The sequence below is a fragment of the Lepidochelys kempii genome, chromosome 15 (assembly GCF_965140265.1).
Source record: "Lepidochelys kempii isolate rLepKem1 chromosome 15, rLepKem1.hap2, whole genome shotgun sequence".
NCBI lineage: Eukaryota > Metazoa > Chordata > Testudines > Cheloniidae > Lepidochelys > Lepidochelys kempii.
Window position 1 is genome coordinate 28,296,260 of NC_133270.1, and position 20,442 is coordinate 28,316,701.

At 46.5% G+C, this 20,442-nt stretch overlaps 1 protein-coding gene across 15 annotated transcripts in view; it reads left to right on the plus strand.

Annotated features, from left to right (window-relative positions):
• The window catches only part of RPH3A (rabphilin 3A), a 109,620-nt gene that overhangs the window by 39,224 nt on the left and 49,954 nt on the right, over positions 1-20,442 (plus strand). For all 15 annotated transcript variants that reach the window (XM_073312415.1, XM_073312418.1, XM_073312421.1 and 12 more), the window contains one exon: positions 9,862-10,005. In XM_073312415.1, the coding sequence (XP_073168516.1) occupies positions 9,862-10,005 (144 nt within the window). The remainder of the gene's footprint in view (positions 1-9,861; positions 10,006-20,442) is intronic.

The following is a 20,442-nucleotide window of genomic DNA, read 5'->3' on the forward strand; positions in this document are numbered from 1 at the left end:
GCCTTTGACTACTTGAAATGGTTCTGATTTCCCAACCTTGACATGGCAAATTCTCACAGGCAGCTACTATGTTTTTTCATGGCTAGGATTCTGGATGCTCAGAAACTCAGGTGTTTTTTGCATGTGCAAGTCAGGAAGTTGGCCATTCAGATCCCAGGTTTGGGTGCCAGAATGACCTTTTTTGTGTAAAAATGAGTGCTTGGTACCCCACAGCAAGACACGCGTTTGAGCCCAAACCCAGGGTCTGAATCCCTGTAATTTTGCAGGTTGACTCAACCTCTGTCCAAAGTTGGGGTGGGGAGGATATCAATATTTGAGTATGCAAAATTTTGTGCCCCGCCCCTTCTCCAAGGCCCCACTCCCGCTCACTCCACGCCCACCCCTCCGTTGCTTGCTCTCCCCCAGCCTCCCTCGTTTTCTCTGGCCTGGAGCAGGGGTTTGGGGTGCAGGGTGGAGGGTAAAGGTTCCCACTGGGGATGTGAGCTCTGGGATGGGGCCGCGGATGAGGGCTTTGGGGTGCGGGAAGGGGCTCAGGGCAGGGGTGTGGGGTGTGGGCCGGGAATGAGGGGTTTGGGGTGCAGAAGGGGGCTCTGGGCTGGGGGGTTTGAAGTATAGGAGGGGCTCTGGGCTGGGGAAGGGGGTTGGGGTGCGGGAGGGAGTGCAGGTTCTGGGAGGGGGTTGGGGCGTGAGAGGGGTGCAGGTTCTGGATGGCACAAACCTCAAGTGGCTCCTGGAAGCCGCGGTATGTCTCTCCGGGTGGCTCCTAGGCGGAGGGGCCAGGCGGCTCTGCACGGTACGTGGTATGCGCTGCCCTTGCCTGCAGATGCTGAACCTGCAGCTCTCATTGGCCACAGCTTCCAGCCAATGGGAGCTGTGGAGCGGGAGATCAGGGTGGGGGCAACATGTGGAGCCTCCTGGCCCCTCCACCGTGGGGCCGCCCGAAGGGACATACCATCGCTTCCGGGAGCCATGCGGCGCCTTAGCCCCTCTGCACAGCTGACTGGACTTTTAATGGCCCGGTCAGCAGTGCTGACCGGAGCAGCCAGAGTCTGTTTTCGACTGGGCCTTCCAGTTGAAAACCGGACGCCTGGCAACCCTAGCTGTTGGCAAGAAGGAAGAGTTACTGTACTATTTTTTTCCCTGGCAGGCTGTTGGTGTTCTCAAGTGCAGTGAATTGGTCCTTATTTTCCTCTACCAGTGGCACTTGTAAATTCCATAGCTTTAGCCTGTTGGTCCTGATGTAAGGAGGTTAGTGTGCCTTGATTTGCCAGGTACTTCAGCAGCACGTATGCAGAGTTTGTGTAATTGACCTTCCCTCCCTCCCCCACTACCCTTCTTTCAGGATGCGTGAGTGCATAATCTACTGTGTTTCTCATGGGGGCCTTAGCTATTCTGCTGAATAGTGCAGAAGGGGGAAAATGTGTTCTGGGGACCACAGGACTGAACATGCCCCGAGTCTTCGAAACTATGGTTAGACTCCATCCTGGGGCCTTTGCTGGGAGTTCTGTTTTATTAACGAAGAAGTTGAGTGGAATATTTAGGGCATCATTGAAGCGTGCATAAAAAAGAAGCCGTGTTCTGTAGTGGTTGGGAAAGAACCGCTCAGCGGAACTTGGCAGCTTATGCAGCACCAGTATGCCGAGTGCGTCGGTCCCACAAACGGAGAGGCAACGGCAACCCAGCAAGATTTATGGAAATAGTTGCTGATGAACTGCAAAATGTCGATCAGGGCTTTGCTTCTGGGCTGGCCGAGGAAGAGCGTGTTTCTGTGTTTTCCTTGCATTATAAATGAATAGAAGCCTGTCTCCCCTCCCCACCCTCCCCTTACGCACCGCGCAGAGTGTCGGCAGCGGCTCGTTCGGCCTCCGTTGGCGTGGCGGGTGCGAGCAATTTGCAGCGCTGCTCAGCGACCTCGCAGCCTGCTCGGGGCTACCCTCCCCCTAGACCACAGGCAGCTCCGCGGAGCGATCCTGCTGCTCTCGCCTTCCGTAATTGAATGGGACGGGGAGAGTTATTTGACGTCTTAAGGCTGAGACAACGGGCTCGATAGGCTGCTGGGGCTGTGTGATAAGAGAGAGAAACCGTTTCATGGAGATTTGCACCAGGGAGACCCTCCTGACAGGGTCTGGAAGGAGCAGGAAATCTAGAAGGTTCTGCTCTTGGTTACCAAAGAGATGGGTGGAGCCCATAATCCTGGCTCTGAATCCCTCCAAGGGTGGACATGAACTGGCCCTTCTTTGTAATGTTGGAGAGCTAAATCACTGCAGGGCTGGGGACACCCCAGCCAGTGGCTCCTACCCTGAGCTGGGATCAGGATAGGACAAGACTTCCTCTTCCCCTGCAAGGAGTGGCTGGGGCTGTCTCAGACCCACCCCCAGAAACCTCTCTCAGCTGCAGGAAGCTCAGCATGCCCCCCCGCTTCCTGCTCCCATCGCTCCTCAGCTGCGGAGGGGAGGGGTCACTGTATGGGGAGCTGCTCCCCCATCCGCCCAACCACCATGCATACCTACACACCCACGCCAAGCCTCACCCTGTATACCCAGAACCCCCCTAGCCCTCCATACCTGAACCCCACCCCATTGAACCTCAACCCCTGCATCTAGAGCCCTCCGCACCCAGACTCCCACCCCTGCATCCTGACCACCCCCATTTTGTTTTTTGGGCTCGAACTCCCATTCTGATGAGCCCTGCACCACCCTGAGCCCCCACATCCAGACCCCCACGCCACTGACTCCCACAATTAGCTGCACCAAGCCCCACTCCCCCACCACCCTGACCCCTTCGCTGAGCCCCAACCGATTTCACCTGGAACCTCCTGCAGAGTCCCAGTGTCCCTGCACCTGGAACCCTGGCCCCCCTCCAACGAGCCTCTGTGCATCCAGATCCCCCCACGCTGAGCCCCTCCACACTTGGATCCTGCCTGGTTGAGCCCACCTACCCCCCACCTGGTGCAGAGGGGCAGGGCACCAGGGTGATTCTGGGACAGGCCCAGGCCTTGTGCTGTGTCAGGTGCAGCCTCACCACAGAGGCCATGTCCCCGGGATCGGGGGCGGGGAGGCTGCAGGGTGATCTCCCACCTTCATGCACTGCCATGCTGGAGCCTCTGCATTTACTTCTCGGCAAATAAAAGGTGCAGAATTTTAAAATATCGTGCGCAGCATTTTTAACGTGTTGACGCAGAATCCCCTCAGGAGTCATCAACCTAAATAGGTAAAGAGCAGCTAGTTTGACTGAGTGGTTTGGCGGCAGCAGCGCCATGCCCTTCAGTGCAAGAATCCGTCAGTGACCTGTTTTCCATTGCCAGCCAGTGCAGGCGTGTTCTGTACCAAACGTGTGCTGAGCAGGCCCGGAGACTGAATTCAGCCTTGGTTATCTTGCTATCTGAGCTGTGCACCTCCTGTTGATTGTGCCTGAGTCATATTTGTACTGTGCCCATCAGCCTTCAAGTCTGTCCTCCCAACTGGAGGATAATGTGTAGCGTATGTCTCTCCCTGGAAGGGCATTAACAGTGCAAGCAAGAAAAATGGTGGACTCCGTAATGGGGTGTTAAAGTTCTGTAGGATCATTTGGGACATTTTATGGGTTATTCACTCTCCATTAAGTGGTCTAATAGGACCATCATTTTAACTGACTCATTGGCCGAGATTCCTGAAGTATGATGCATCCATGTGCTTAAATACATGGCTTTATACTAGGGATTGAAATTCAATGTAGGCCGTGGAACGTTTAATAAAATGTTGATGTTTTCCGTTTAGACCTTCCCTCCCACCCAGCCCCCAACAGAGAGCTGAATCTGTGCTTGGTTATTTTGCAAACACGGTGACTCAGCTTGCCGAGGAGATTGCTGGGCAGAAAGGGAATAGAATTGTAATCTCTCCAGATGCGATACCGACATGTGAACTGGGAACTAGAGAACAAACTTCTGATCTCAACCTCTCTCTTAAAAGTCCACTTACTCCCATCATTAGCAGTTTTAGTGGTTTGTTAGCTCTTTCTGTGCAGAACATTAATATACAGAACAAACATGGTAGTTAATAAGACTACAAACGAAAATCAATTGGAAGCATTTGATTTAGTCGGGGATCGGTCCTGCTTTGAGCAGGGGGTTGGACTAGATGACCTCCTGAGGTCCCTTCCAACCCTGATATTCTATGATTCTATTCACTTTTTTGTGGGCAGGGATCGTTTTTGACAAGAGAAGGAGGCCATTGTGTTGCTGCACAGCCTAGCTGACAAATAAGGAAAAGAAGAGTGTATAAAATGTAACTGGATCATTTGCTTAACTTGAAATTATGGAAATAGTTTTGGAAAGGAAATTGCTTTTCTCTATATGAAACAGGCCTCCTAATTGTTTTCCATTTTGCAAGTGTTAATCTTTACTGGCAATAAATTACTTGACACCCACGCCCCTGTTAAATTTATTTTTTGTGCTCTGCAAACTGCAATAGAAGGACCTGCTAATCTAAAAATGTGACCTTCTGAAAACACCTTTAGGCAGCGTTTGGAAGGCAAAGATCTATTTGCATGATGTCAGCGCAGCCTGAATAAATTCAGTATGAAGAATTTATTACAAAGCCGAGATTAAATAACTGGGGAACTCTGGTTAGTGTGGCACAGCTTCTGTCCATCCGTGCCTTTCCCCGGCATTGGGACTGGTGTGCCAAACCCTCATTCGTTCACTTTGTGTTCCACGGTGGGAATCGGTGTTGCTAAATCTGACTAGTCTATCATGATTAACCCGACTCTGGCCCCTACTGTAGGCCTTCGCATGATGTTCAGGAAGCAAAATTGGGAGTGGGGAGGAGACTCCATCCCCACATCAATCTCCTGTAATCCAGGGGAAACTGCTCTAAACTGCAAGGCCAGAGTTCTTGTCCCAGCTCTTCCGCTGATTGCTCTTTAATATTTCTGTGCCCTTCACAACCCTCGTTATTAGCTGGAGTCTCCTACTGTGACTTTGGAGGCTAATTAGCATTCACCCATTTCACAGGTAACATAACTGAGAGGTTGCACAAGCTCACATCAGGAAGAGCTGGGACTAGAAAGCCCTGCCTCTAACACAACAGAGCCACGTTAGCGCACAGATTGTGTAGTAGCTTTGTGTGTTGGAGTGGCCATCACTGAGAGTGGTTGCTGATTGGCTGCAATTTGTTGGAGGCGGGATTCTGGAGCTATAAAGCTTACCTTGGCTTTGGAAGAATCAGTTTGGCCAGGCAGCCTGGGCTGAGCTGGGGCTAGTCCCAGCTGTGGAAGATCTAGTCATTCTGGGACTGAAGTGAGTTTGGAATAAATAAATACACCACCAGCCTGGAAAGATTTTTGACAAAGACTTGCTGTAATTCTGGGGGGTATTTACTTTAGCTGGGAGCTATGAAATTGCTATGGGAATCTTTGTAACTGAAGTTATTTCCTATGGGACCGAAAATTAAAAGAAGTCTACTACTTCCTCCACCCCCCCTCCCCAATATTCTTAATGCGCTTGGGTCTCTTTCTGCCTCTTTCCCCTTCACGGTATCGGAATCTTCCATCAATAGCTCACACGCGTTAGATCGCTGTGTGTGATACTGAGGAGGCGTGTGCAACAATCCGTCACGATGCTGCCCTCCCGTACATGCTCGGTACAAACAGCAATGCAAACAGGATTCACTTTACACATAAGCAGGGCAGAGAGTTGAATTCCACATACTCACTCCACAGGTATTGCAAGAATCCCATGTGCATCAGCCAAAGAGTTTTTTCTCTGTTTTAAAAGCCTGCAGACTGGTGTGTGTGTGTGTGTGAGGATTTTTGGTGTAGGTTGTTCACTTTTTGTTTAACAGCTGTCAGAAATAGCAGGGAAACTTGGTCTGATTTAACATGGAACACCGTTATAATTGGTGCCTTCAGTCTATCTAGTGATGGAGCGTTAAGCATAATGAGTTAGGCCCTTATGTGAAAACATGCATGTGCTTAATTTGAAGTCCCATTGACTATTCAACTTGCTGAAGGATAAGTATGTGGTAAGTGTTTGTAGGATCAGGCCATCTGTCACTAAAGGGCCAGCTTTTCAAAGATATGTAGGTGCCAAAATATGCAGGTAGGTGCCTAGGGTGACTCTTCCCAAGGGATTTCAATGGGAGTTAGGTTTCCAGCTGCTTAGGTGGCTTTTGAACATCCCACTAGGTGCCTAGCTGTATCTTCTGGTGCTTAGAGACCTTTGAAAATCTGACTCTAAGACCCGGACCCTTGCAGTTGTTCTGTGCCTGCAGATTCCTGTGCCTGTGTGTGGAGCTCCTTGACTTGGTGCGTTTGGACCCAGCCAGTAGCTCAGCAGCAGGACGTGATTTTTCAGAAGTTCCCTCCATGACTAGGACAAATGGCTCAGCTCTGGGGGCAGGACCTTCAGAGCAGAGTGTAACAGAGAATGGGAACCTTTCGATAGAATTTTCAAACCGACTTGGACAACTCTAGATCCCAGAGATCTAGGTCTCTATTCATTTCTATAGGCTTTGAGAGTAATTTCCACAGGATCCTATTGGTTTGGGGAGCAATTTTCAAATGTGCCTCAGTCCCCTTGAAAGTGACTGAAAATGTTGCCTTTCTCCTCCTCCTCCTCCTCCCCCCCCCCCGATTCCATTCTACAGGATTTTTAAACCTGTAGCATCCTGAGTCCCTCCATCTCATTACATTCCTCTGCTGTGGGAATGGGTTCAATTGCTCGGTATTTCTTTTGGCAGCGTGGTGTTGTGCTGTGTTTTAAATAAACGTACAACCCCCATTTTATGCCTGAAGTTTCTAGAATGAGAGGAATGGGAACTGAGCTAACTTCGTAATATATTTAGCAAATCAGCCTGCAAACTGGAGGAGGAATTCTGTAGCCACGTCTTCTGGCTGGGAAGTTATTGAGCATTCAGAGCTGGGGAAGAGAATGCTTAGAGGAAGTGGGTTTAGTTGTTATAAAAATAGTAATTTTACATTTACCATTTTGTAAGTGTTTCTGTCGTCATAACAGCAGAGGAATGTCAAACGCCTCTCGAATTCACAAAAGAAAAGTAAATGACAGTTCTTATTTCTAAGGGTTTCAGAGTGATAGCCATGTTCGTCTGTGTCAGCAAAAACAATGAGGCGTCCTTGTGGCATCTGATGAAGTGGGTGTTAGCCCATGAAAGCTTATGCCCAAATACATTTGTTAGTCTCTAAGGTGCCACACGGACTCCTCGTTGTTTTTATCTCTAAGGGGTTGACCCTAAATTTTATTCCTTTGGTGAATTTCAGACAGAGTTCTAGTGTTCTTTTCAAGGTAGTTTTTTCTCCAAGGTAAATGTGTTACCTAGGGCTGTGTAGTAATGTATGATGGGGTAAACATTCAAGGCAGCACACAGGTTAGCTGGGATGTGCTACCAAGCACGGGGTTACAGCTGACTAGAGGACGACAACTCTATTTCGCAGCAACTTTTGAGGTTCCCAACTCTTTGTTCCACATTGCAGTGAAAACAAACCCATTTGTGTGTGTGTGCCACATTCATGTCTGTGCTCCAACTAAGTCTGTCATCCAGATCCCTCTGATTCAGACAGAGCAGGGACATGAATCGGGATCTCTCATCACCTCTTCTCTCAACCAAAAAAACCTTTCTGCTGAGGAGGACGTTGTGTGACTCCCACGCTTTCAGAATAAACAAGCTTCTCTTGTATTTAGGGTGTAGTACAAAGGCCCAGATTTTTAAAGGTGTTGAGACATTGCTGTGCTCAGCATCGCAATGCCTAACTCATGGAGGAGTCTTAAAATCTCATTTCCTAAAGGGATTTAGGCACTTAGGCATTGACAGTCAATGGGATTTAGGCACTTAGGAGATTTTAAGACTCCTAAATTAATTGGCATTGCTGCATTCACCATTGCAATGCCTTAAATCTGGGCCTGAATGCCTTGTGGGGGCTGCTGAGTGCTTTCAACTCCTGAGCCATGTCTACATGATGGAAATGTTCTAAAAAGGTCCCTAGTGTAGACAAGACTGCTGGGGGAATTCAGTACATTGTAGGATTGGGCCCTCAGCCTTTTAGGTATGCTGGTTGTCAACTATCTGGGACCCACAGAAGATTATGATAGCCCATGAGTCTAGAGGATGGGCAGTGGCTTCTGGGAGGTTCATCTCCGTGGGGACTGATACTTGACTAAAAAGGTCATGTACTGTGCTAGGTGGCTGACTGGATTTCAGGAGGAAAAGAATGCAGAGCTTATCACTTTATATCTAATTATGATGCTGGAAGTGTCAAGGAAGCACTGCATAGCAGTCTTGTGACTGGATGTTTTATTTATTTTTGAGCTAGCTGGTCACTGAACATATTCCCCCCACCCCCTTTCCTCTCCCTGTACAATCTTCCCAGTGGGACCAAGGTGAACTGAAAGTAACATCCGAAAATGAACCGCTATGAAATGGATTTTCATTTCCGAACAGCAGCTTCGGTTTGTCAAACCAATTTTGTTCTCCAGAGATTTCCTTCCACATCACGATACAAAGACACCAGGGCATATGGGGGCAATCTTCAAAATGTGTCTCTCTATTTGACAGTTTTGTCCATTGTGCCAGGGGAACTGGGTTTGAAGAAACAAAAGGAAGATTATTTCAGGGATGTTTATATATATTTCAAATTAAAAAAGGTTGCGGGAGAAGTGGGGAGCAAGAGAGAGAGGAAGAGGACAGTAATTTTGTCTCTGCATGCAATGGTATAGATGGAATAACTAAAGCAGAATGAAATTAGGCAGATATGCCTTCCACCTTCTAATAAGATCCTGGGCAATTACTCGTTTCAAATAATGCCTATCATTTTGGTAGTGATGTCTGGACTTGGGTCAGCAAATGAAAATGTGTAGTTCCTGTACAGATGCATACAAAATGGGAACGGGTTAATGGCTAGTTCTTCGCGAAGCCTGAATTCTGGTAAAGAACCAAGGAAGGCATACATCTCATGATCAAGGCAGTCTCGTTTTAGTTAAACTAATGCATCCAGCTGCGTTAACCCATCATGTTGGGAGCTCAGTTTTCAGTTAGGTTCCTCTTGCACAAAACAGTGTGAGAGAGCATAGTAGAGGAGCCTTGTCTTAATAAGTATCTGGTTGGCGTTGCCTGTTCTAAGCAGACACGGGAGTTGTAAGATGTAGGTACTTTCATGGAGATCTCTGAAGAAACAAAATCCGTTTCCAAATGGGATAATGAGACTGTTTCATAGGATTTGTCGTATTTTAGGTGCCCCTACTGTGAGCAGTGTCACTAGAATTGGGTAAGGAGCAAAGAGTGTACTGGGGAAAGTATTTGTTTAAGAAAATGTTTAGAGCTGGGTAAAAGAATCTCCGCTCTTCCACCTGGGTGGTGTTCCCACCACTTTCCTTGCTGTGTGGACAATCGGTGCTGTCTGCAAAAGAGACCTATCTTTCCTCTGTAGAGACTTCACGCTGTGGTGGTCAAAGCCTTACCAGTGTGTGGAAAAGTGGAGGATTGGAGAGGGAGGGAGAGGAGTTTAAGTGGGGAAACAGCTTCCCATCTCTCATTTCAAATGTCAACAGCCAATTTCACAGCTGCTGATACAATTTCCAGGATGGAAGTTACAGATGCTGATGGCTAATGTGATGACTGATGATTGGTAGACTGTAAGGTGGCACTCAATGAATTCTGATGAGTTTTTCCCATGCATGGAGATTTAACAAGTGGTTAAAACCCATAAATGGGGAGAGAACTGGTAAACATGAGATAATTATAAAACTCAATCTCTGTGTGCCGATTGTCTGCACTCTTTCTATTCTGGGAAACTTATTTCTAGTGGGCCCTGTGCTTGTATAATGTACCTTTCCTCCCACTCCCAGTCTCGCTGCCTTTGTGTGTTTTGCAGACTCCCTGCTGGATGGTCGGTACATGGAAACCAGCCGGAAAGGCAACGGAAAAATGAAGAGCTGACAGATGAAGAGAAGGAGATCATCAACCGAGTAATAGCTCGAGCAGAGAAAATGGAAGAAATGGAGCAGGAGCGTATTGGGTAAGGAAACGACCTGGCTAATTGCTCCATGGAACCCACAAGATGGTAACATGAGTCAGTGAATGGGCTTCACTTTGTTTGTATGTGTTAGATTCAGCCCTGTGGCATGAAGATCATAGGGGAACCCATTTGATCCTCATACAACAGAGCTGCATCTCCTTGCTATCTGCTGCCACCTACCTCCTTCCAAAACCCCTTTGAGCCCAGATATTTGTGTCATGCTAACATGGCTTTGCCCATCCAATGCATCTGGGTTAGCTGAAATCAAATAATCCATTACAAGAAGATTGATTCCCCAAGAGGGCCCCTACATTTTGGAATTCAGTTTCCCCATCCTGGAACCAAATAGCCTAAATCTATTGACCTAGGGGGCATCCTGGAAAATCCATTTTCGTTATTCATATTGACTTGTATTACAGAAGCACATAAAGGCCTCAGCTAAGCCTCATTGTACTGGGGGCTGTACAAGCACTCACTAAGAGACCGTCCCTGCCCCAAAGAGATTAGAATCTAAATAGACAAAACACAGAGGCGTGGTCTACGCTACAGGTGTAAATCGGCTTAATGCAACTCCAGCTACGTGAATAACGTAGCTGAACTTGACGTAGCTTAGGTTGACTTACTGCGGCATCTACACCACACTGGGTTGATGGGAGAAACTCTCCTGTCGACTAACCTTATGTTTCTCATTCCGGTGGAGTACCGGAGTTGACAGGATAGCGTTCAGCGGTCAATTTAGCAGGTCTTCACTAGACCCACTAAATCGACTCCTGGTGCAATGATTACCACAGTGTCAATCCCTGGTTAGTGTAGACATACCGTGGGGCATTTGGGGAAGACTGAGGGGAAGTAGGCAGTTCCTTTGGAAACTTGGGTTGGGGAGATATTGTTTTGTAATTTAATTTTTGCTGATTGTGGTTGTATGTAGCAGGGCCGTGCTACTGTATTTGATGTTTGTACTGATTTGATTGTGTATGGATGTCTCTTTAATTGCTGAAAATGATAACTAGATACTGGGATAGGAGTTCTTTTAGTAAATAAATGAACAAAACAGGGGGTCCCAACATGTCCTGGAAGTTTTAGCTTGTGTTCTCTTGCATGTCAGGATGGGAGCAGAAGGGTTTTTCAGGGAGGGTTTTGTTAAGTTAGCTGAGAACACACAGTGCTATGTGTGTGAAATAGTGTACAAGGAAAGACAATATAACATTGACTTTTGCTGAAGGATCTAGTAATTAATCCTTCATTGGCAGGAAGACTGACTGACAGCAAAAGTGAAAATTAGGTGGGTAAAGATCAAACCCATGAATTGAAGCATCCCTGAACTCATGAGGTGTCTGATTCAAACTCAGAGCCACATCTACATTTTGACAGGTTTCAGAGTAACAGCCGTGTTAGTCTGTATTCGCAAAAAGAAAAGGAGGACTTGTGGCACCTTAGAGACTAACAAATTTATTTGCGCATAAGCTTTCGTGAGCTACAGCTCACTTCATCGGATGCATACTGTGGAAAGTGTAGAAGATCTTTTTATATACACACAAAGCAGGAAAAAATACCTCCTCCCTCCCCACTCTCCTGCTGGTAATAGCTTATCTAAAGTGATCACTCTCCTTACAATGTGTATGATAATCAAGGTGGGCCATTTCCAGCACAAATCCAGGGTTTAACAAGAACGTCGGGGGGGGGGGGGGCACGGGGAAATAGGTTACCTTGCATAATGACTTAGCCACTCCCAGTCTCTATTCAAGCCTAAGTTAATTGTATCCAATTTGCAAATGAATTCCAATTCAACAGTTTCTCGCTGGAGTCTGGGTTTGAAGTTTTTTTGTTGTAATATAGCAACTTTCATGTCTGTACTTGCGTGACCAGAGAGATTGAAGTGTTCTCTGACTGGTTTATGAATGTTATAATTCTTGACATCTGATTTGTGTCCATTTATTCTTTTACGTAGAGACTGTCCAGTTTGACCAATGTACATGGCAGAGGGACATTGCTGGCACATGATGGCATATATCACATTGGTGGATGTGCAGGTGAACGAGCCTCTGATAGTGTGGCTGATGTTATTAGGCCCTGTGATGGTGTCCCCATTTTAGATGTAGATGGTGTCTACATTTTGGTTATCCCTCCCCAGCCCCTCAAATAGGGTAAGTCAAATCCTCAGATCTAGATACCCTGGAACTGGGGGGTATTTGAAACCTGGATTTGGAGCTGAATATTATAGTGTGGGCCCATTTCTACAACTTCTAGCCCCGATAGGTCATTTAAAATGCGGTCTAGGCTTTTTCAGGGGGTACCAATGTAAGATGATGCCCAGCATGGGTGGCTGGCAGTGGGGAGAAGACCATGCACCTCTGGGTCTGAAAGCATGAGCCTCTACTGCATGAGCTAAAAGACCCACCTCTGTTAGCTCAAAGCCAGCAGTGGACTCAAACCTCTAAGTTGTCTGGCCACTTGGGGAGGACAGAGAGCCACCCCGAGTAAGCATGGGATACAACTGTGTCTGTGTAACAATCTAACATCCAGCACCTCCATGGAGACAGCCACCAGGCCTTCCTTGCTGGGCCAGATGCTGCTCTGTGTTACCCATGGCAGTCCAGTCGCTCAATTGCCACCACTGGAGTGACTCTGGGTTTAGCTCCGCATCAGTGAGAGAGCAGAATTTGGCACGCTGAGTTTTATCAATGGGCCTAAACCCTCTCCCCTTGGTCAAGCACAAGTAAATGGACTTGGTGCAGGGGAATTCTGAAGCAGTACAGCAACTTACCATCCACCCTTCCCTCCCTGGGCTGCAGACCTGCACCCGAGCAAGTCTGCAGCAGCTGAAGGTTTCCTGCCATGCCTGCCCCCCTCACCCGCCTCCCTAATAACACTCCTGCCTGACGATGTGGTGGAATGCTCTGCAGCATACACAGGGCGGACCCCTGTGCCATGGGGTCTCTGCATCCTGCTCCTTGCCCCAGATCCCACAGAGAGGTCTGTGTATCTTGTGACCGACTCAGTCGTAGGGGTGTCCTTTCATGACGTTTTGATAATTGCTGGGGGGAGGGAGGTGCGTAGGCCGTATTATGCCCCAGAGATTGTCATACTTGCATTTGCTCCCTGGCCCAGTCAGAGGGTCAGGAGAGAGACACAAAGCATTCGCTTGACTCGTTTTCTAGCCAGCAGCTACTGTACAGCAGTGTTTCTACTAGGGGAGAGACGGAAACTGCCTTCTGGGGGTCTCTTCCAGCTGGCACCATTGGCCTGCAGTGACCTGTTCAGCCAGGGAAAGTCTCGTCCCCACACTGGCTAAGCTCTGCCTTAGCTCCAGCTGCAGCCTCTTGTGTCCTCCGCCTTTTTCAGCGCCACGATGGAAACCGTACCAGACCCCAACGTTCTCGCCTCGTCGTATCCCCGTGCTGCTGTGATCCCAATCCACGCTCCTTTGTTAATCATGGTACACCCCCCATTGTAGCTGCATTCGTTTATTTAAATGAGGCTAGCAGTTTAATAAGCCACTTCATATTGTTGCTCTGTGGACTACTGTAGGAAATGGACACAGTGTTGTGTTCTGCTGAAAAATGGATAGAATTCATAGGGCTTTTTTTATGGCCAGAAGGTGGCATTAGATTATCTAGACGGACCTGTGTAACACTGACTTTCCTCCAGTTACTCCTGTGTTGAGCCCAGTAACTTGCATTTGGCTGAAACATCTCTGCCAGAAAGGCCTCCAGTCTCCATGTGAAGACCAAGAGATGGAGAATCCACCACTTTCCTTGGTAGTTAGTTCCTGTGGTTAATCACCCTCACTCTTAAACCTGCACCTTATTCTGGTTTGAATATGGCTGGCTTTGACATTGCCAGCCATGCTACATGTGGTACCACCGGCCTTTTTTATGTACGTAACACTTTGAAGAAGTATATTGCCAACTCAATAGAACTGTAGAGCTGCAGCCAGCACCTCGCAAGTTAAGTAGCTACCGTGCCTCTGTATACCACTGCTCTCTGCTGGTTGGAAGGAGAAGTGATTGACTGTGTCGTAAGCCCCATACTGGGGCAGTTCTTCTCTTGTGCTAGAGAGCGGTGGTTTTGGAGCAGGAAGGCCAATCAGGACGCCTGCTGGGAAATTCCCAGAGGGCGTGGTGTGGCATTTGAAAGAGGACAGCACCTGTGGGAGAGCTGGCAATAAAACATCTCTTCTAATGCCCCATCCTCTTCCTGAACTTCAAGACCATCTTCCATTTGAGGATGCACAGAGAGCTGGATACTGTATACCTTCTAGCCCTACCTACCTAGCAGAGCAGTGTAAGAAGATCCCCCATTTCCTTTCGGCATCTGAGTTTGTTTGAGAATGTTAAAAACCCCTCTAGTTGTTTACTACAAGTAAGTTGCCCTCAGGGGCTGTTGATTCATAAAAAGGCAGAGCAGTTCCACCTCCTGAAAATGGAAAAACAACACATGGATGTTGAAAGCAAACAAGTGTTTGAAAATTGAACCCACGGATACTGTAACTTGGCTGCTTCTGACTCAGCTGAGATCTAGTCCTGTTCACCTGACTGTTAAAGTGAATTCAAAGTAAGCTATAAAGATATAATCAGAGATCTGCCCTAAATATGGATGGAAAGAAGCTTGGGGTGTGGGAGGGGAAGGGATCCTGAGATGCTGAATTTGGTGAAGTTAAGCATTTGAAATCCAAACTTTCTCCAATGGAAGATTCAAAACCAGTTGAAGACCTGCTGAAGCAATGCAGGGGAAGCCATCTGTCAGACTGGCTTTTCTGAAAAGCGCAGAGATGCTGGTGCAGAAGTCCTCGTGAGGGTGGTTAGTTTTTTTTTTTTTCCTGCTGCTGACGTGTAATTTGAGGATAAATGGCCTGGTTGTATAAGAAGCCCTGAAATTTTTGTTCATTCGCAAGCTAGTTCAGAGCTGGCGAGAGAGCAGCAGCAGTTCGGAGAGCAGCAACATGCTTGATTCAAAGAGGCTTGATTCAAAGCCAAACGTTCTCTAGTATGGCTTGTTTCTCCCCTTCCTCCCCAACTTTCTGTGGAATGCATGGGCAGGTGGAGGCGGGGAGATCAGAAGCAAATGGATCAGAGGCAAACTTCACAACCATACCTTCAAATGTATGGTAAAATACCCAGCTAGAGAATGATGGTGGATATTCCACTTGGGAAAGTTCACTTCTTGAAATCACGCAGGAATAGAGCTAAATCTCCAAGCCAAAAACCCTCTGTCTGTCTCTCGTGTGTGTGTGTGGTTTTTTTTTGCAGGAAATTTTCCAATTGCAAAAGTTCTGTATTTTGTTTTAGTCTCCTGATCTCCGAGCTCCTTGCGATTCCAACCCCTCACCTTAGAAGAGCATATTGAATTCCTCTCTTTAACATTTGTGATCTCTGCCTTTGTTTACAGTACAGATTTGTAGGTATTGACGTTGCCTGTTGGAAATGGCTAGCAGATTTCAGCCAGAATGTACCAATGTCCTCTACAAACAGGCAGGTTTTGTGCAATCTGGCACAGCATATTGCTGTCTTTTGAAGGAAACTGCTCTCTTCATAAGCTGGGCTTGACTTTTCACCTTAACTCTTCATGTTGCTGATGTTCAGCCTTCACAAGTTCTGCAGGGAATGGATCAGCTATTTTGTTTTCCTTTCTCTCTCTCTGTGTGTGTGTGTGTGTGTGTGTGTGTGTGTGTGTGTGTTTTTCCCCCTTTCTCTGTTCATGGCCAACCTCAGTTTGGTTTCAGCATGTGTGTACCTAGCTAGGAGCCTGGCAGATTTGGATCAAAGGTTGCTGGATGAAATGTGTGAGATTTTTACCTGCTGTGCAGGAGTGTGACTCTTGGGTGTATAGAAATGAACGTCCCTGCGCATAAAACAGTAGCTGCAGGCATATAAAAATGCTGAAAGCCTAACAAAGGCATCATTGCGTCACGCTGATATTCGACATACTTAAACACTGAATGCACCAAGTTCATGATCATTCAGTGTCTCAAGCTGAGACAATGGTCGAACCACATTTTGCCATTAGATGTATGTGCATATATAAAGAAAATTGCTCCTAAACTTTTGATCCTAATTTTAATTTTTTTAAAAAAACATTAGATCACATGTTCGATTTTTTTTTTTTTGGGCCTTCATGTTAACTTTAGTTTTAATATTCAAACCTTTAATACACATGAGGTCCCAGTAGAAATAGTAGTGGCTTAATTCTGGAGTCAGCTGGGTGATCTTTTTTTGTGTATTGCATTAACTTTTCCCCTTTTCTTATAAATCTTTGCAAGATCCCTCTACAAGCTCATTCCAGTCAAATCTGTTGTGGCAGGAGTGTTTTTTTTTTTTTTTTTTTAAAGCTGATCACAGAATTTCAGTGTTCAACTCCGTGCAGTTGTGAGGCGAGGCATAAAACCATTTATCCTTTGTGATTCAGGTTTTTTTCCCCGTTTGTACTGCATGCTGCATTGAACGTGCTGCTTGGTGCTGTTTCAAACCCATTAGGCTTGTCTTTGTGATTCATTTTTGTGGAGCTACCATAAATATTTAACTAGAGAGAACTTTTGCATGCATACGCTGGTGCCAGTTCTTGTTTTGCACTTAATAAAGGTTCTTTCTGTATCCCCCTTGTTGATGGCAGCTTGTCCGGAATACAAAAGCAAGAGAAAATGCCCACGCCATCGTGCTGCAGGGTTGCTGGCGTGGCGCTGCTCTCGTGTACTGCTGTTAAAGGCACAGTATATGCTGAGGGTGCGTGCGCACAATTGCAGCTTCTGCAGTGGATGTCAAGCTGAATACAAGGCTCCTGCTGAAATGCTTCTGGTCTATCGAGACATTTATTTCGTATTCATCACTGCGGTGTAGGGTAGTGACTGCTCCTCTCGCATCTTTGTTCTTAACCAGGGCAGTGAGACGGTAGGGTTGAGTCAATGGTATGGCTGCCGGTGTGCTGGCCAGTATCGTCTCATTGTTTCCTTGTACTCCCCTGTCTGTCCATGTTCATCTGTTCTTTCTTGTCTTACGCTTAGACTGTAAACTCTTTGGGGCAGGGACTGTCTTTTTTTTGCCCTGTGTTTGTGCAGCACCTGGCCTATGACTAGGGCTCCTGGGCACTATGGTGATGTTACTACTAATGGTAGTCCAGTGGAAGGTGCAGGTGCTCAGGACCCTATGAATCAAGCTGCTGAATTAGGTGCCTAAATAGATACAGGTGCCTCATGTTAGGCACCTAAGCCTCTTCTGTAGCCTCTTCAGAACAGTTCCCTGGACTGGCCAACTGGTGGTGCAGGAATAATGCTGCCCTATACTCCCTCCTCCGAAGACAGACCATGTCGCCTCTGTTGTGGACTCTCCAAGTCTCTTGCAAGGTCGTCTTCATGGCCATGTAGGATGGTACTGTGCCACCTGTGGGGGCTTAGACCCTGGTCTAGACGTGACGACATACATGGATGAACTCTCGGAGGCTCCACAAGGGCCATCGCTGTCTCTGGGGTGGTGCTTGTCAAGGATCCTTAACTGGTGAAGGAGTCTGGTTTTGTCTTCCTAACAGCACAGTGTAGATTTATAGAGGCGGACAAAGAATAAGCTTACTTTGCCTGGGGCTAATGTTAGGAGCAAAGGAAATATTATACCAGTCCATGTGGCCCATATCTTGCTTCCATCAGTGACCAATACCTGATTTGTTAGAGGATGGATACTGCTCCTCCCACCATAAGGAAAATATTGCTCCCCGTACTTCTCATACTGTGATTTGATTAGCCTGTGATTTGATTACTCTTATCTTGGCCTGTTCAACTGCAGATTTGAATAGTCATAAAATGTACACGCTGCTTTTTAAAATTAGCCCATTTGATACCACAGTGATGGGCACTTCGGAAATGTGCATAATGGTAATTAAAATCCAGCCACTGTGTTAGAGACACGTAGTAGAAAGTGATTAAATGGATGGTTAATTTATACATGCAGCAAAAATTAGAAAGATAAACAAATGACATCTACAGGAGAGGGGAGGAAAAGCCATGAGGAAGTCTCGATGCTGATTCGTAGCCATGACGGAGCAGCAGAATGCCATCGGTTGAGTAAGACTGATACGGTTACATAGACTTCAATTGCAAAACATTTCTGTTTGCAAGAATTGTATTAGCTGAATGAGATTGACCTAAAATTGACCTAAGACCAGCTGAAAAGTGTTGAGAAAGGAAGATGGTTTGTTACAATATAAATCTCTCTAGCTGTTAGCAGCAGTGAAAACAGCCAGTCTACATTGAATCCATCTTACTACAAAGATGTATTATGTATTAGGTTACATTGGAAGAAATCCGAGTTTGTTCCAGTCAGGAGTACCTGGACCTTTTGATACCAGTAATTAAACTTGAATCAATAATTTACATTCAGCTTGCCCTCATGCTGTATGTATGAGTTGATTATCCTCGGTCTCTATCTTGCTGTCCTTCATGATCAGTATCTGGTTTCCAAAATGGAGTCTGTCCACAGCTTAGTGGAGGATAATTTAGGTGGCCTGTGTAATGCACCTTCCTTCACTCTTCTGGTCGGGGCTGGCTCTGCACTGATCCATCTTCAGCAGACAGCAGGCTAACCCCACCTTTCTGTTAACATTTCATAGAATCATAGAATATCAGGGTTGGAAGGGACCCCAGAAGGTCATCTAGTCCAACCCCCTGCTCAAAGCAGGACCAATTCCCAGTTAAATCATCCCAGCCAGGGCTTTCATTCTGGTTTATCTGTGGTACTTGTATGGACCTGTTACCATGGTATCGGAGCGTCTCCTCACAACACTCCTGTGAGGTGGGGCACTGCTCACCCCCATTTTAGAGATGAAGAACGGAGGCACAGAGAGGCTAGATGACTTGGCCATGGTCACGCAGGAAGTCTGTGGCAGAACAGGGACGCTAATCATTGGATCATCCTTCCTCTCAGGATTCAATTAGCACTAAATATACAGATAAGAACCAATTTGCATACCAGAGCCCAGTGTGAGTGTTAATAACCCAAGTTGTTTAACTGGGGCAAACTAAACCAATGAAAGCCAGATTTATACCGCTGTACAAGTGTCCACACGCAGACATACCCATTGAATTAAATTAGTGCATTAGTGAAACTGGAGCAAATCTTGTATGTAGATAGCCTTAAAGTAACCAGACCTCATAATGGAGGAGGACATAGTTTGATGAGAACCAAATCTTTTTGTTCCAGTGTCAAGTACAATCTATTGCAATTTAATTATAGCGTGCCTTTCTTACAAAGTAGAGCAGTTAAAATCGGAAGGTGTGTAAGTAGGAGGAAGCAGTAGATCAGGAGAAGTGTGAAGGACTGGTAAGTGATGGTATGGGGAACTTGTGACAGCTCCCTAGCTGTCGGCAGCATGGAAGAGGAGGGGTCTGAACTGCAATTTAAGGAGGGAAAGCAGAGTGAGGAGGAGGGCAGGCTGTTTCAGGGAGAGCAGGTGCAATGACAGTGAAGAATCGACCTCCCACAGAGGGAAGGCAAAGCTATGGGACTGAGGAAGTTTAAAGAGAGGAGGATCAAAGAGCTGCATAGGGTGTGCCATTGCCTGAGGGTCCTTGAGTCACTGTGGAGCAGATACAGATGTGAATTTTCTGAGTGTTCTGGAAATTCAGATACTTGTATTCGGAACTATCCTGTGGCTCTGTGAATTGTTTTCCCCCAATAAAAGGGGGACTGAATGGAATCTGATTTTCTAGAGCACTTTTCTGTCTTAAAGTATGCCCAGGAACTTAAAGAAACTAGGAGTTAGATGCTAATAGCACAATTGCTGTATGGCAAAACCATCAGTCTTGTGCACTCAGCCACAGTCCACAATTGCGCAGTTTTGAACATTAGAACTTGGTTTATCCCTTCTGATGATTGCCAGGGAGCTTTAACTCCTAGCCGGGCTGCTCCTCAGAGATGGGCCTCGGGCCTCAATTTAACATCCTCGCTTGGAAGGCAGGGGCGCATGTGTGTGTAATTGTGAAAACAAAATCTTTACCGCTTTGGGGTACAAACTCCTGGCTGCAGCATTACATTCTAAGAAAAGAGCAGCATTTATGATTATAGCATCAATACTGTAATAAGGTCAATATCTGTGTTTAAAGGAGTCACATAATCCCTGTGCAAGTACACACATTGTTATATATTTTTTGCACTATTAATAGGCTCTATGTCTTTGTGAAGATGGTGCCCCATGATAAGTGATGGTTTTGCAAAACATTTGGAGCCCAATTCAGAATTGCTTGAGGTTAAAGGATGTTTTTGTTTTGTTTTTGCAATTTGTTTCAACTTTCCATGAACAAGGTTTGTTTGGACATGCAGATTTGCTCAATGGAAATGGGCCCATTTTCAAGCATTGCTGGCTTGGCATTGACAAAACTGAAAAATTGTACTTGCAGATTTTTTTTGCCTATGAAAATAGCCATTTTGCCAGAAATTTTGCACAAAACCAAACCTC